This window comes from Pseudorca crassidens, chromosome 2 (assembly GCF_039906515.1).
Source record: "Pseudorca crassidens isolate mPseCra1 chromosome 2, mPseCra1.hap1, whole genome shotgun sequence".
Taxonomy (NCBI): Eukaryota; Metazoa; Chordata; class Mammalia; order Artiodactyla; family Delphinidae; genus Pseudorca; species Pseudorca crassidens.
In genome coordinates, this window is record NC_090297.1 from 110,659,530 (window position 1) to 110,675,389 (window position 15,860).

Here is a 15,860-nt window from a genome sequence, read left to right on the forward strand (position 1 = left end):
GCCAGCTGTGCCTTAGCTGTTCACTCTCCTAGGTCAACCTCTTCCAGCTCAGGATTGCCCTGCCCAGGGTGCTTCCAGTCCCACCTCGTCCTGCTGACTCAGTACTCCTAGTGCCCACAGGTGTCTGTCCAAAAGGACCTGCCCCGTGTCCTCTACGCCCATCTCTTGCACTGGCCCAACTTGCAGGGTAGTGAACTAAGACCAGGTTGGGGCTGCTGTTTGTAGCACCTGTGTGATCTTTACTACCTACAAAAATGTCAAGCAGATCTAGTGGTCAGGGGACCCTGAAGCACCCTGGGGGGGGGGGGCGTTACTTTGTGGGTCCCAGTGAAGATGGGCAGTGAGGCAACCACTGGAGCTTAAGGCCCCTTCCCTTTCTGCCTCTTCTATATCCCTCCAACCAGTTGAAGAATTCCTCCCCAACAGTGGGCAAAGGAACTTCCCTATCAGCCATGGACCCTCCAGCTCCACTCACTGCTCATTGCAGTTCCCAGAGTCTCCTTGAGGCCTGTGCCCACTTCTGCCATCCTCGATCCTTCGTGAGTGTCCCGGGTAGAGCAGAATGGGACAAAGAGAGTCAGCCTGGCTCCCGGGTCAGCCTTCCACTCATTCAGCGACCGTATGCCAAGGGCTTGCCATACAGACGCGAACAAGGCATTGTTAGGCATTGGGAGTACAGAGAAGAGATTGATGAGCTAGAATATGAAAGTCAAGGGAAAGTTTAACAGAGAAGGGGGGAAGAATATTCGAAGGAGAGGGAACGAATAAAAAGGTGCAGGGAAAGTGTGTTCAGTGGTCCTTCAAAGTAGGGTGGGAGACACAACTGACCAGATTGGGTAGCCTGGAGCCTAACTGTCTGCTAAAGACCTTGGGCTTTATGCTCTGGGTAGTGGGGAGTGATTGAGGACTTTAAGTAGCAGAGTGCCATGGGATGATTATTCAGAAGGGTGGTAGGAAGTGAAAACGGGCTAGAGGGAGGACCATGGAGACTGGGAAACTATTAGGTTAGTCTAAAACAAAACAGAGTTGGCCTGAACCTGGGCAGGCCACACCCTCAGCAGTTTCCTAGCTATCTGAAGTCTGGGATGCCTGTCAGCACAAGAGACAGGAGTCAGGGGTGGCCTGAGCAGTGGAGAAAGCACATGGCATATGCCTCTCCCTGGCCTGCTCTTGTTTGTCTCCCTAGTGTCCCCGTGTGGTGGCCCCATGATGCCTGATCTGCCACCCAACCCAGCCTCCACCACAGCTACCCACTCCCTATGACCTCATACCCTGGAAAGAGCTAAGCTTCCAGACAAGGGGCTGGCAGATGACAGGCCTTCAGCCCCCATAAGTCCAAATGGCAGCACTTTCCTCCCCTCCTCCAGGCCCCCTGCAGCCTTGTCAGGTAGTTTCAGCTAATACCCACCCACCAGCAGTGAACAGCACCCAGACCAGCACTGTAAATGGGGCAGGCCTAAGGGTTGGCTCCTAGAAGGGAGGCAAAGGGCCCAGAGAGGCTGGGACCTGGGAGGAGACCTGGCCTGGCCTCTGTGTCCCCTCTCCTCTTCCCGTGGGCTGTCCTGTCCATCCCACTGCAACCCCAGCCCTCCCACTACCTCTCGCGCTGATTCTGCAGGCAATGTTGTTAACGAAAGCTCGGCCTCTCTGTACACCGGTGCCAAATCCAATCTCGGAGACAGAGTTTTGGGTGAAATAAAAAAGACAGCTTTACTACTTTGCCAGGCAAAGGGGACACACTGAACTTCTGCCTCAAAAAACTATGTGTCCCAACCCGGGAGGATTTTATTAGGGTCTTATATGGTTCAGAGGTGGGGGGGGGTCTCTGCCAAGATTAGGGTGTGAGCAGGACTGGCACTCCCTTAATCTCCTCTCAGGTGGTCGGTCTCCTAATCTTGATGAGCTTCTCTGGTCCCTTTAATCTTGCCTCAGGTGGTTTCTTGGCAGCTCCCCCCCACCCCTTGATTAGCAACTGTTCAAATCTGGAACTCAGGGAAGGTCATGGAGGCTGAAGTCTTTTTTTTTTTTTGCGGTACGCGGGCCTCTCACTGTTGTAGCCTCTCCCGTTGCGGAGCACAGGCTCCGGACGCGCCGGCTCAGCGGCCATGGCTCACGGGCCCAGCCGCTCCGCGGCATGTGGGATCTTCCCGGACCGGGGCACGAACCCGTGTCCCCTGCATCGGCAGGCGGACTCTCAACCACTGCGCCACCAGGGAAGCCCGAGGGTGAAGTCTTGCCTACAAGAAATGGGGGACGAAAGGGCCTCCGTGGCTGGGAGCCCCCACAGGGCCCCACTCGGTTTCAATGTGAAAAGGGCAAGGGTGCCCAAGCCTCCAGTTCCCTGGGTTCCGGGCACCTTTAAGGACTCACCTCCAGCTCTCTCCCTCCCCACAAATACACATATAGACACAGTTGTCACAGTGGAGGCATGAGAAATGGAATGTTTCCTGCCATATCAGTAAACAAATGATGTCACAGTCGTCAGCTTGCAGCCCTCCAACGTGAGCTGGTGAGCCCTGAGGAAACTCAGGGCTGAAAAGAATACCTGCCATCTAGCAGCCATCAGACTGCAGCCACTCCCTATGGTGAGCACGGAGGAAACTCAGGATGTGAAAATACAGGATACTGGCCCCAGATAGCTGAGGTGCATATCAAAGGAATGATTTCAATGAGCCCAGAACTCCTGCATCTTCCCATACATAGAAAAGCACTAAACTCCTTAACTTGGGTTATCTGGTTTTCTTTAACCATAATCTTTTGATGTTCCCAGCTACCTGCCCTTTGTTGCAAAATATCTTTATAACCTGGCTCCCCCCTTCGCCTCCGCTGAGCAGTTCTCTCAGGGTTACTTGAGATGCTGCCTCCCAGGCTTGAAGTCCTAAAAATTCCCGCTGAATAAAACATAACTCTCAACTTTTAGGTTGTGAATAATTTTTTAAGTCCATAGGCATATTATCTCGTTTTTGACCCTGGACCTTCCCCAGGCACCACCTCCAGCCTCTTATCAGGAAATCACATCTCCAGACTCCTTATGTTCTGTCTCCAAGTTTTAGCTGGTAGTGTTAGGGTTAGAGTAGGATAATCAAACAGTTAGCTCAGAAACCCCATTAGGGGATTGTAGATAGAGAGAAAACTTCGGGGGGCTTTGGCAGACCACAGTAAGATTAATGATCACTCAAGAAATGAATGGGAAAATCCTGCAACAATGTGGGCTTACTTGACTCATAAACCAGAGCAAATCATTTAGCATCAAAGCCAGATTGGCTCGCTTAACAAAACCAAGCTAACTTGATTAGCAACAAAAGCATACAACAGGAGAATGAGACATGCCTCAAAACAATTAAACAATGGTGCCTTGAGAGCCACATCCTTCCCAGTGAGCTCAGTAAGTTAATGACCCACAAGACATGCTCTTGGCCCCTAGGACATGCTCTTTGCACACAAAAAAACAATCATTATGGAAAGAGAAAGACCCTCATTGTACTGAGACCTGAAATAATTTTTCCAAAGTGCCATGGCAGTCCTGGCCTGACCATGTAGGGACAAAACTCCCCTGACCAAACTGGAGGAGGAGCTGATGATGGAAGCGTGACACCTACTCAAGAAAGACAAAGAAGGTCTTCTCCCTCTCCCCTCTCCTCCTTTGATTAGAAAAATGTAACCCACTAAGTACTAGGGGCAGCACAACGCTCGCCTGCCTGCTTGTTAGCCTCACAAGCATCCTATTCTAATAAATCACTTCTTATCACTTTGCCTCTCACTGAATTCTTTCTGCATTGAGACATAAAGGACCGGACCTCTTCAGAGCCCCCTGAAACACCACCTATCTGTTTCAGTAGTGCCAGTGGGAGAGGTGTTGCAGGTGACCTCTGGCTGCCCTATTCTCCTGCCCGGGTGGTCTCTCTGACCTTACCACACCCATTCTAGTGACTTGGCCAGGCAGGATGACGGCGAGGGTGGAGACTGAGGCCCAGGATGGCTCTGGAACCTGTGATGGTGGCAGCAGTCTACCACCACTAATCCCCAGACAAGGGCCTCTTACTGTGTAGGGCAGGCAGGCCAGTAGACCTGGGGCAGCAATGGCTCCATGAGCCCTCTTTAAAGGATTCTCTTAATTCTCCATTTAGGCTTGATTTATTTAATTTCTTTACCCTTTAGTGTAAGGTGATTATCAATTTAAGATTTAAACACATCTTTGGTGTGATATTATGAGGTATAAGAAATATATATTAGGGGCTTCCCTGGTGGCACAGTGGATAAGAATCTGCCTGCCATTGCAAGGGACACAGGTTGGATCCCTGGTCCGGGAAGACCCCACATGCCGCGGAGCAACTAAGCCTGTGCGCCACAACTACTGAGCCCGCGAGCCACAACTACTGAAGCCCACGTGCCTAGAGCCAGTGCTCCGCAACAAGAGAAGCCACCACCCGCACACCACAACAAAGAGTAGCCCCTGCTCGCTGCAACTAGAGAAAGCCCACGCACAGCAACAAAGACCCAACACAGCCAAAAATAAATAAATAAAAATTTTAAAAAAGGAAATATATATTTGGTCGTCGGCCCCAGTTCCTGGCACAGAACTCCTAAAACCCTTAGAGTTTCCTGTGATAAGAGCAATAAAGGTGTCTTTTGTTATGTTAATAAGGTGACTTTTGGAAAGCTCCAGGTAACCTAAGGGGGGAGGGGGGGTAGTTGCCAGGGGAATCGATCAAGTGGTTAGAGGGTTGGAAATTCCAGTCCACCCACAAACCTCTGGGGTGGGCAGAGGGGCTGGAGATAGAGTTATGTTAATACGGTGGTTTGGACCTCACCAAAGGATGGGAGCTGCCAGGAGAGCCAATCTTGTGATTAGACGGATGGAATTTTCAATCCCACCCCCAATCTCCATGGAGGGGAGAGGGGCTGGAGGTTGAGTTCAATCGATGGCCAATGATTCATGCCTATGTAATGAAAACCTCACAAAAACCCAAAAGTGTTGTAGGAAGGGGGACCCCTTTCAGGGCAAGACAAGAGTGGGCTCTTGTCTTACACTGAGAAATGAATTGTCCAAGGAGACACAGGTGCTGACAAAGCAAGAGACTTTATAGGGAAAGGGTGCCCGGGCAGAGAGCAGCAGGGTAAGGGAACCCAGGAGAACTGCTCTGCCATGTGGCTCGCAGTCTCAGGTTTTATGGTGATGCAGTTAGTTTCCGGGTTGTCTCCGGCCAATCATTCCAACTCAGGGTCCTTCCTGGTGAGGCACGTATCTCTCAGCCAAGATGGGTTCCAGCGAGAAGGATTTTGAGAGGTTGGTAGGACATATGAACTGGAGTCTCCTCTCTCCTTTTGACCTTTCCTGAATTCTTCCCGTTGGTGGGTAGCTTGTTAGTTCCGCATTCCTTACCAGGACCTCCTGTTTAAGATAATTCATGCAAGTGGTTACTACAGTGCCTGGCCAGGGCAGGCGGTTTCAGTCAGTCACTCCCCTAACAAAAGGACTGAGAGCTTACAGAGCCTCCTTGACCTTCCCTGAGTTCCAAAGTATAGATTCAAACAGTTGCTTATCAAGGAAGGGAGGGAATGCAGAAATGAAGAAGAAGCAGTCAAAAAACAATAGTGCAGCCATAGGGCAGGATTCTGGTTCCTCCTCAAGGGATATACATAACAAAATACCTTTGAGTTCTTCTGCTGGAACAAGGCCCCCACCCAGGTGGAGGATGGTGACTTCAGGCTGAACACAAGACTCCTGGAGCACCACCCTATCACCTCACCACCAACCAATCAGAAGAGAGTCTGCACACAGCAGAGGATAACAAAGACTCTGGACCCCTCCCCAGATGATTCTCCCTTTAAAAACTTCATGGTCAAAGCAGAATCCTCGGAGTCAATCTTTGGACATGAGTCCACCATTTCCCCAGGTTGCCGGCCTCCTGAATAAAGCAAGCTTTCCATTCCTACCAGCACTTGTCTCTCCAGTATTGGCTTTGGAGTGGCGAGCAGCCGAACCTGCGTTCAGTAGCGCTAGGAGGGTGTCGTGGGAACCTCTGACTTATATCCAGTCTGTCAAAAGTACAGGTAACAACCTGGGCTAGTGATAGAGACTGGTGTCTGAAGTGGAAAGAGTGGGGGGATGGAGGGGCACTGGTGGCAGTCATAGGACGATCTTTAACCTGCTGTGGACAAAGAATGTCCTGCCTTTTCAGTAAACAAAGGATGTTGAGGCCATCAAGCCCTTAGCCACTGCAGCTCTGCGAGGGTGCACCCTGAGGGGATTCTGGATGGAGGAAAACAGGATACTGGCCCTATCCTTTGATAGTTAAGGGGTATATCAAAGGAATAATTTCAATAAGCCCAGACTCTTTCATCTTCCCATACACAGAAGAGCTCTAAATTCATTAACCTGAGATGTCTGTTTCTTTAATTAGCCATAATCTTTTGATGTTCCACTAAGTAGGGGTTTTTTGTTTGTTTGTTTTTGCAGAAACTCCTATATAGCCTGGTTCCTCCCTTACCTCTTCAGAACAGTCCCTCAGAGTTATCTGAGGAAGCTGTACCTCGGGCTTAAGTCCTCAGTAATGCCCCAAATAAAACATAATTCTCAACTTTTAGGTTGTGCTTTTTTTTGTTGTTGTTGTTGCGGTACGCGGGCCTCTCACTGTTGTGGCCTCTCCCGTTGCGGAGCACAGGCTCCGGACGCACAGGCTCAGCAGCCATGGCTCACGGGCCCAGCCGCTCCGCGGCATGTGGGATCTTCCCGGACCGGGGCACGAACCCGTGTCCCCTGCATCGGCAGGCGGACTCTCAACCACTGCGCCACCAGGGAAGCCCTAGGTTGTGCTTTTTGTTTCTCAGTCAACACTGGAATCTGACGCAATCTCCAGTAGTGTCAGAATTGAGTTAAATTCTCGGACACCCTGCTGGTGTCTGAGAATTGCTTGTTTAAAGTGTGGGGAAACCCACACAGACATTGGCATTGGGTCAAAGAAACCGAAAGACATGGGGATAAGAGACACACACAGTGAAAAAACTTATCTGGAAGTCTTGGGTGAAATGAGTTCCCCCAAAGTGTTCTGAAGACTTACCCTTTGGATTTTGTGTGTGAAAGCACATCCTCTAAGGGAACTTAATTTCAGGGGGGACACCAGATCAGCAAATGGAGAAGAGAGAGGAGATGACGGAAAGCTAGACCAGAAAGATTCAAGAGGGGGACAGTCCTCCTCAGCCTCCACCTTCTGACCCCTTTGGGATAAGCAGGAGTCCTGGGGTCTGACCTGATCCTGGTCTGAGAATGAAGGATGTGGAGGCGGTGGATCCCAAGTACCAGTTAATAAAACAGCAGAGGGCTTCGCTGGTGGCGCAGTGGTTAAGACTCCGCACTCCCAATGCAGGAGACACAGGTACAATCCCTGATTAGGGAACTAGATCCCACATGCATGCCGCAACTAAAAGTTTGCATGCCACAACTAAGGAGCCCGCGAGCCACAACGAAGGAGCACACCTGCCGAAACGAAGACCCAGTGCAACCAAATAAATTAAATAAATTAATTAAATAAATATTAACCCAAAAATACAGCGGGAATCTCAGGCCTCCTGGCTGCCTGCCCCTTCCCCACTCCCACCCCTACTGCTGCCCTTTCAGCTCTGCCATTGAAGCATTGTAGGGCTCCCCAGACAAAGTTCTCACCTCCCAGAAATCAGGGTAGACCAGGCAATACCCATCCCTTAACCTGGACCTGACAGGCCCGAAGAAATCTGACTCTCAGGTCCCCCTCCATAGTTAAAGCTGCCACCAGACACCATTCTGTGCCCCACTCCAAACAGGAAGGACCTTCTGACAACCCTGAGCACCCCCCTGCCACGCTCGGGCTCCACGTGGGATGTCGGGGTGCTGCTAGCCTGCCAGGCAGAGGGCACAGTGTGGCTGTGTGCCTTCCCGCAACAGACCCCTCCCCCATCTCCTCTGCCTGCCTCCTCTTTTTTTTTTTTTTTAGTTTTTTTTTTTAATTTATTTTATTTTTGGCTGGGTTGGGTCTTCATGCTGCACGCCGGCTTCCTCTAGTTGTGGCGAGCGGGGGCTACTCTTCGTCGCGGCGCGCGGGCTTCTCATTGCGGTGGTTTCTCTTGTTGCGGAACATGGGCACTAGCCACGTGGACTTCAGTGGTTGTGGCACGCAGGCTCAGTAGTTGTGGCTTGCGAGCTCTAGAGCACAGGCTCAGTAGTCGTGGTGCACGGGCTCATGTGGGATCTTCCCGGACCAGGGCTTGAACCCGTGTCCCTTGCCTTCGCAGGCAGATTCTTAACCACTGCACCACCAGGGAAGACCCTGCCTCTTCTTTATGAAAGTTGTAGTCTCCCAGGCCTCCCCTGGGTCACAAAATCCTAGCTCAAGAATTAATGAGTGAGGGAATTCCCTGGCGGTCCGGTGGTTAGAACTCTGCTTTCACTGCCGAAGACATGGGTTCAGTCCCTGTTGGGGGAACTAAGATCCCACAAGCCGCGTGGCAAGGCCAAGATAAATAAATAAATAAACAGTACAACTTTAAACATCAAAAAAAAAGAAGAAGAATTAATCAGTGAAAGGATGTGAACATGTAGGGACAAAAATAACAGTTGGTCCAGGAGAACTGGTAAGAATTTATACAGTACATCAGCCATATGCTGGTCACAGAATCTTTAGTTCCTCCCTGAAGTACCTAGATAAAAGTATCTGATGCACATTTCCTGAGCTGTTTTACAGATGCTAAAACCCCCACCAAATAGAAGAAGTTAACTACTTGCTGACCATGAGCTTGCAGTCCCCAGACCAGCTGGCGCACGAGGATTGAGAATGTTAACCCCTGTGACACCACCCTATTACCTCACCATCAACCAATCAGAGAGTTATGCGCATTCTGATCACATACCCTGTGACTCCCCTCCCTCACCTTTCCCTTAAAAACTCTTCCCTGAGACCCTTCGGGGAGTTAGGGTCTTTTGAGCATGAGCCAACCTGTTCTCCTTGCATGGCCCTTGCAATAAACCTCTCGCCGCTCCAAACAATGATGTTTCAGTTTGTTTGGCCTCACTGTGCATCAGGCACACAAACTTGGGTTTGACAACAGCGGTACTGCCTGAGCCAGTGCAGCGCTCAGCACAGCACAATGCAGAGGTTTCCCGTGGACATACTCCCAGACCCACCTTCAGGTAGCCAGCAAGGCGGGGGCAAGTCAACCTAAGCACTTAGAGTCGGTTGAATTGGCAGATGCGGAACACGTGGATACGGAGGGCCTACTGTAAAAGCGACTCCTTAATAGTTTGGACAGTAATTGCAGTGGAGCAAGAAAATCTTCTTGTTTGGTTTTTCTCCCAAGATAAAAACCTGCGCAGATTTGGAGGCACTTTTGCCAGTGTTACACAGATGGTTCAAAGTTTTTAAGGCTCTCAGAGTCAAGGTTTCTTTTCATTGCAAGTATGTGAATATATCTCTGTAGCTACAGTCTGTATTCAAACTACTGGAATAAAATATCTGCCAGTCAAAAAAAAAAAAGGGGGGGGACCAAACTTCCCTGGTGGTCCAGTGGTTAAGAATCCGCCTTCCGATGCAGGGAACACGGGTTCGATTCCTGGTCAGGGAACTAAGATCCCACATGCAGCAGGGCAACTAAGGCCGCGCACTGCAACTAGAGAGAAGCCTGCATGCCACAATTACTGAGCCCGTGTGCCACAACTAGAGAAACCCTTGCGCTGAAACTAGAGAGAAGCCCGCGCGTCGCAATGAAGACCCAGGGCAGCCAAAAAAAACAGGGGTTGGGGAGCTCAGAGACAGAAGAGAGGGGGAGTTTTTATGACTTACATCTCCTTCAGCCTCTGCGGAAAAGCTAAGGACCAGAGGACTACTGCTATGTGATACTGGCACAAGCGGGGGGGGGGGGGGGGTTTGCACTGAGTACCTTGTGCCATGATGCCTGGAATTTGATAAGTGTTTAGAGAATGAATAATTGAACCAGCACTGGCCTTCAACCTGTTATCCAACTTCAGGGTTTCTGGAAGAGCCTTGCCCAGTCTCCCTCACCGAGGTGTCCAAGGAATCAAGAAAAGATGGATTCTAGAGTCCCTTTCAGCACTAATTTTCTCTGAGCAGGGTTATTATGTAATCTGGCTGATACGTTAGTGTGCAGGCTGACCTGGAGGGTACAGAGACTAGAGGCAAGAAGATCAGTCAGGAGGCTGGTACAATGCCCTCTTGAGATATAAGAGCTAACTCAAAAAAAAAGCTAAGTCAATGTGATAAGGAGTGAAAAGGAAAGCATAAAAACAAAACACAGAGTGATTTTCTTCAGAGAATCAGCCTTTGAAGTAGGATTACTAGATAATATACTAAAAAATTATTTGTTGTTTATCTGAAATTCAAATTTACCTAGTGTCCCAGAGTTTTTTGTTTGCTCTGTTTTCTAAATTTGGCAACCCTACTTCAAACAGTTACCTGAAAGGGCTGTGGCCTAACTTGGGGGCTTCCTGTCTAGACACAGATCATAAACCTCTTTTCCAGCCAAGGCCAGCCCCTGTTCTCTGTCCCTGGCACAGGCCTCAAGGACTTGGCCCTTTTTCCTTTCCTCTTCAACATTCACACCGCTTTGCCCCGGGCTTCCTCTTCTGAAAGCCTGATTATGAAGCAGGCTGCCGTTGCCCTAGCTACCCCCCTTCCTTGCCACTTACTCCCCAAATAAGCCCCCAGCCTCTCCTGAGAGTTTTACCTCTAATCACTAGAGGGAAAGATAGAGGGAAACAAACACAGTAAACAACAAAAACTGTACAAGGCTTTAAAAGTTGCCACAGTTGGGGTCTCAGGTTTGCAGCTGCTGACCACCACTCTCCCACAGTGATTTAAACACCTTTATTCCTGAGGACGAAACTGTCAATGAAAAACTTAATCAGTAGTCAATCTAAGAAATGGAAATGGAAAAAGAAATAAAATGGAAAATTTTATTCAAACCAACCTGAGGAGATATATATATATATATTTTAACATTTATTTATTTATTTGGCTGCACCGGGTCATCGCTGCAGCACACAGGCTCTTAGTTACGGTATGTGGGATCTGTTTCCCTGACCAGGGATTGAACCCAGGTCCCCTGCATTGGGACCGTGGAGTCTTAACCACTGGACCACCAGGGAAGTCTCCAACCTAAGCATTATAAGCTGGAGACAGTCTTTCAGAAACTCTGAGGACTGTTCCAAAGAGCTAAGGTGGGAGGCTAGGACTTTGTGCAATCAAGCTCACGTCTTGGTAGACGGTGACTGCTATTCTCCAGAAATAGAGATCTTAGTTCATGGTTTAGTGCTTTTCTAAGAATGGGAAGATGCAAGAAACTGAGATCATAACATTTTCTCCTGAAAACACATAACTGAGGGCCAGTTCTGCCAGTTTTCCCAGAGCACGAAGTGCCTCATCCTGATTCTAAATTCCCTTCAGGGTGTACTGCAGGTCATTGACCACAGTGGCTAATGACTTGATTCTTATAGAACTGGCTAGTGGGCAACATTCTTTATTTTACAATCCTCTACCTTTCAGTCTTTATTTCAACCAAGGTTTGGGAGGCATTTCATGGCCAGCTTATTTCATGGTGCTAGGAATGCTCATTCCCATGTCAGGAAAGGATTTCATTGATAGGCCAATGTGCTATTACCGGACTAGGCCCTGTCAACAGTAACCAAAAGCCTCTGGACTGTGTCTTACTTGTTTGTTACGGTCTGGATAATGATTCGCTCTTGTTGTTTCTTCCTGTATCTAGAGTTACGCTATTACAATCATTGATCTTATAGAACTATACATTTGGTCAATTGTTTCAAGTTGCCTAGTCATCATTATTTTTATTGGAGGTTCAGTCACACATTTGGTAATGCAAGAAACAATAATCTTGTAAAATAGGCAGAATACAAGTAACATAGTTAGTAACATTAACGAGGTAATAAGTAAACATTTAAGCTAAGAAATTCCATTAGGTATCTTCCCCAGGTCATTTGACCTAGTCTGTCCTGCAAGCAATCTCTGTCGTTAAGGGAAATGATATATTGGTATTGTACATAAAGTTTACCAAAGATATCTGCATGTACAAGGTGAGTGGTGGGTCATCCTGATGCCTTACAGGATTGAGAAAGGAATGTTATCTTCTAAGGAGTTACATGGTTGGCGTCAGAAGAAGAAAAATTTATCTTTATGGTTGAGCTGGTATTTCTGACATTGGAGAGATCTGGTTAATGCATAATGCAGACGCACACTGCACACTAGAGGGAAGAAAAGAGGCCCAAACAGGGAGAGCTTTTTTTTTTTTTTTTACTAGACCAGCAGGGAATTCCCAAGCAGAGAACATTTTCATGTTTAAATTTTTCTTGTTTGCCTTAAAATAGGAGCTTTATTTCATCAAAGCTCAAGGCTGAACATTCTGGTGCCCATTTATTGTGAATCACTGGAACACATTAGGGCTTAAAGGACAGAGGGCTGTGCCTCTTGTTGAGAATTCAACAAGAGATGTAAACGCTCTGGAAAGCCATGAAAAACAAAAGAAAAGTAGGGAAACTTTTGTTGGTTTTTTTTGCGATACGCGGTCCTCACACTGTTGTGGCCTCTGTCGTTGCGGAGCACAGGCTCTGGACACGCAGACTCAGTGGCCATGGCTCACGGGTCCAGCCGCTCCGCGGCATGTGGGATCTTGCCGGTCCGGGCCACGAACCCGTGTGCTCTACATCGGCAAGCGGACGCTCAACCACTGCACCACCAGGGAAGCCCCAACTTTAACCATTTTTAAGTGTACAGTTCAGTGGCATTAAGTAAACTCACATTATGTAACTATCACCACTAGTAGTCTCTAGAACTTTTAAATCATCCCATACTGAAACTCTGTATCCATTAAGCAACAAGTCCCCATTTCCCCTTCCCCCCAGCCGCTGGCAACACTGTTCTTTTTTTTTTTTTTTTTTCTGGAAAAGTTTTATTGTGCACAGAGGGGAAGGGCTCAGTCCTTCTTGGCTGCCGTCTTCCTCATGGCGGCCAGGACATTGCTCAGCTCCTCTCTCTTCCTCTTGGCACGGATGTGTGTCCCCACCCTTTTCTTGATGAACTTGAGGGCCCACTTGTCCTTGGCGACCTTGAGCAGCTCCATGGCCCGCCGCTCATAAAGGGCAAAGCCGCAAACCTCCCGGATCATGTCCCGCACGAACTTGGTGTGCTTGGTGAGGCGCCCGCGGCGGCGTTTGTGCCTCGGCTTGCTCACGTTCTTGGCCACCTTGTTGCCCGTGCTGAGGCCCACGGCCATGGGGTAGCGCAGAGCCATGGCTGCCGCTCCTCAATGGCTGCCACGGCGGAAGGGGCAACACTGTTCTGATCAGGACATAGAACTACATTTTATCTCCATGAATTTGACTGTTCTACAAACCTCATACAAGCAGAATCATTAAATATTTGTCCTTCTGTGTCTGGCTTATTTCACTTAGCATAATGTCACGTTTAACGCATAGCATGTACCAGAATTTCATTCCTTCTTAAGGCTGAATAGTATTCAGATGCAGTTTTGCACATACTTCAGTCATTAAAAAATACACTTAAATTTAGAAATATACTATACTATGACTATCATCTGGCTTTCCCACAAAATTAACATGGGAAAGCTATGGACAACTAGGGACATAAGCATTTACTTTTCACCTTTGGAGAAAACAAAACGTACGCGTCCCCAAAATGGTTCCTTCTAGCCCTTGAAGTCTGGAGACTTTCAAAACCCGCCACTTCATGGCCTACAAAGAACTACAACTCCCGGCAGCTCTAGGGCCCGGCCCTTCGCCCCGCCCTGCTGGCTCCAGAAACTGCGTTTCCCAGAAACCCCAGGCCGGGGTCGGAGCTGGCACTCCCCGGGCGCCTCCTAGCGGCGCACTTCGGCGGGGTTTCAGTTCCCGGCGGCCCTCGCGGCAGGTTCCGGCCGTAAGGGCAGTTCGTGATGTCGGGGGCTGGTTCCGCCGCTGTGTCCGGGGCAGGAACCCCCGTGGCGGGGCCCGCAGGCCGCGACCTCTTCGCCGAGGGGCTCCTCGAGTTCCTGCGACCGGCTGTGCAGCAGCTTGACTCTCACGTCCACGCCGTCAGGTGCCCAAGAGGGAAGGTTGGGGCGGGACCTCTCCTCGATTTGGTTTTGTAGGGGCGGGGCCAAGAAAGGGCGGAGATAAGACGAGTTCGGTGTTCGGATGGGACTAAGAATTTGGGGAAACTGATTGGAGGCGGGGCAGACCGGCGGAGGGCCTGCTGGTGGGGGCAGAGGCTGGCTTTTCTGAGCACTTAGGTAACACATAGGGGACTAGGTTTTTGAGTTCCATTAACTGACCGTGTAAGCCTTGTACCTCTTTGCAGAGAGAGCCAAGTAGAGCTCCGGGAACAAATTGACAACCTAGCTACCGGTGAGTAAGCATCCCTGTATACCCGGGATCCTACAACTCACTACAGGACCTTATGTTTTGCCAACCTCTGGGGCTGGGTTTCTGTCACTTGCTTCCAGGGCTGCCGATGGACTCCTCTTAAGTTTCTAGTGACTGTGCCCATGTGGCACAAGAGTGCTTTCCATAGCATTTACTAGCTTACTTGTTCCAAGAACGAGAAGGCCATTAGGTGTTTAGTTGCATCTTCCTTCCATTTCCCAGAACTGTGCCGTATCAATGAGGATCAGAAAGTGGCCCTGGATCTCGACCCCTATGTGAAGAAGCTCCTTAATGCCCGGCGACGAGTCGTCTTGGTTAATAACATCCTACAGAATGCCCAGGTAAAGGAATTTCCTACCAACAGTAATTCTTTGTTCCTCTAAGTCCTTAAGGTATTCTCCGATTTTCAAGGGGTGGCATGAAGTCCCCAACACAGCGAAAGTCACCGTAATTTTTAGTCTTTTGGGGGAAAGGGAGTTGTCAACTAATGCCAGCCAAAATAGAACTTACTGTTCTTATCCTTAACCCCCAGTTACTCTCATTTATGTTCTTACATACCTTAGAAAACGTAACGTTGAGATGAAGCAAGCCTAAGATATTTTCCAGCCTCGTTGACAGCAAGCTCTAAATCCTTTCACAGAGCAGTTAATTTGATTCCCAATCTTGTTTTGTAGGAACGGCTGAGGCGGCTAAACCACAGTGTTGCCAAGGAAACAGCCCGAAGGAGGGCAATGCTGGATTCAGGAGTTTACCCCCCTGGTTCCCCAAGCAAGTAACAGGCCAGAAGATGGGCCCATGGTCACAGAATAGCACAAATACCATTCCCCGGCTGCCTGTTTCCTCCAGGACTCCCTGTAGGTGTTGGGACATCAAAAGGGCAGCCCTGTGGTTTGTTTGAAGCACTTCAGTCTTACCCATTTATGTGGGGCCCAAAGAAACCTGTGTAGAGCAGGACTCAGGATCCCAAAGGATTTATTATGGTTCTTGCTTCCAAGAATGAGCTGAGGCCTCTACATTTTTTTTTTTTTAAGCTCCATACTCCAGGCCCACCTCCTCTACCATCTCCGGGCCTCATTAACAAGGGAGGGGCTTCCTCTATTATGTGCGAGGTTGTTGGACCTGGGCAGAATGTCCTCTACCTGTGACTTCCAATATTCCTTTGTTTACACTAGAAAGGGCAGGCAAAGTCAAGGTGAATGACCACCTACCTTCTTTTGTTGACTGCACTGGCTTGACCACTGTAGCAGTGTTACTAAAACCATTTAATTCAATAAATGCTTAAATGGTATTCCAGTTTACTCTGGTATATGGAAAGGTTCCAATAGTCTTCTGCATTAATTCAAATATAGATTCAAATTGAGATCTAGTGTTCACAATGAAAAGACTCAAGTATCATTTTCAATGAAGAGTTCATAAAGCAAAAAAAAGGAAGCAAAACAGC

The 15,860-nt window shown here is 48.9% G+C and overlaps 2 protein-coding genes across 2 annotated transcripts; one reads left to right on the forward strand and one right to left on the reverse strand.

Moving 5' to 3' along the window:
* Positions 1–12,916: 12,916 nt before the first annotated feature.
* LOC137219396 (large ribosomal subunit protein eL36-like) lies at positions 12,917–13,344 on the reverse strand. The gene has a single exon (XM_067727849.1). The coding sequence runs from the start codon at positions 13,288–13,290 to the stop codon at positions 12,973–12,975; it is 318 nt and encodes a 105-aa protein (XP_067583950.1). The 5' UTR covers positions 13,291–13,344; the 3' UTR covers positions 12,917–12,972.
* A 549-nt stretch (positions 13,345–13,893) lies between these two features.
* Positions 13,894–15,707, forward strand: SNAPIN (SNAP associated protein). The gene is made up of 4 exons (XM_067727848.1): positions 13,894–14,093; positions 14,355–14,401; positions 14,642–14,760; positions 15,094–15,707. The coding sequence occupies exons 1-4, from the start codon at positions 13,951–13,953 to the stop codon at positions 15,193–15,195; spliced, it is 411 nt and encodes a 136-aa protein (XP_067583949.1). The 5' UTR covers positions 13,894–13,950; the 3' UTR covers positions 15,196–15,707.
* Positions 15,708–15,860: the final 153 nt, after the last annotated feature.

Excerpts from the sequence above, each read along its gene's own strand:
- SNAPIN (XM_067727848.1), top strand. The coding sequence starts at position 13,951 with ATGTCGGGGGCTGGTTCCGCCGCTGTGTCCGGGGCAGGAACCCCCGTG. Across the intron at positions 14,402-14,641 it reads AATTGACAACCTAGCTACCG|AACTGTGCCGTATCAATGAG; the intron begins GTGAGTAAGCAT and ends TCCATTTCCCAG. Across the intron at positions 14,761-15,093 it reads ACATCCTACAGAATGCCCAG|GAACGGCTGAGGCGGCTAAA; the intron begins GTAAAGGAATTT and ends CTTGTTTTGTAG.
- LOC137219396 (XM_067727849.1), bottom strand. The coding sequence starts at position 13,290 with ATGGCTCTGCGCTACCCCATGGCCGTGGGCCTCAGCACGGGCAACAAG.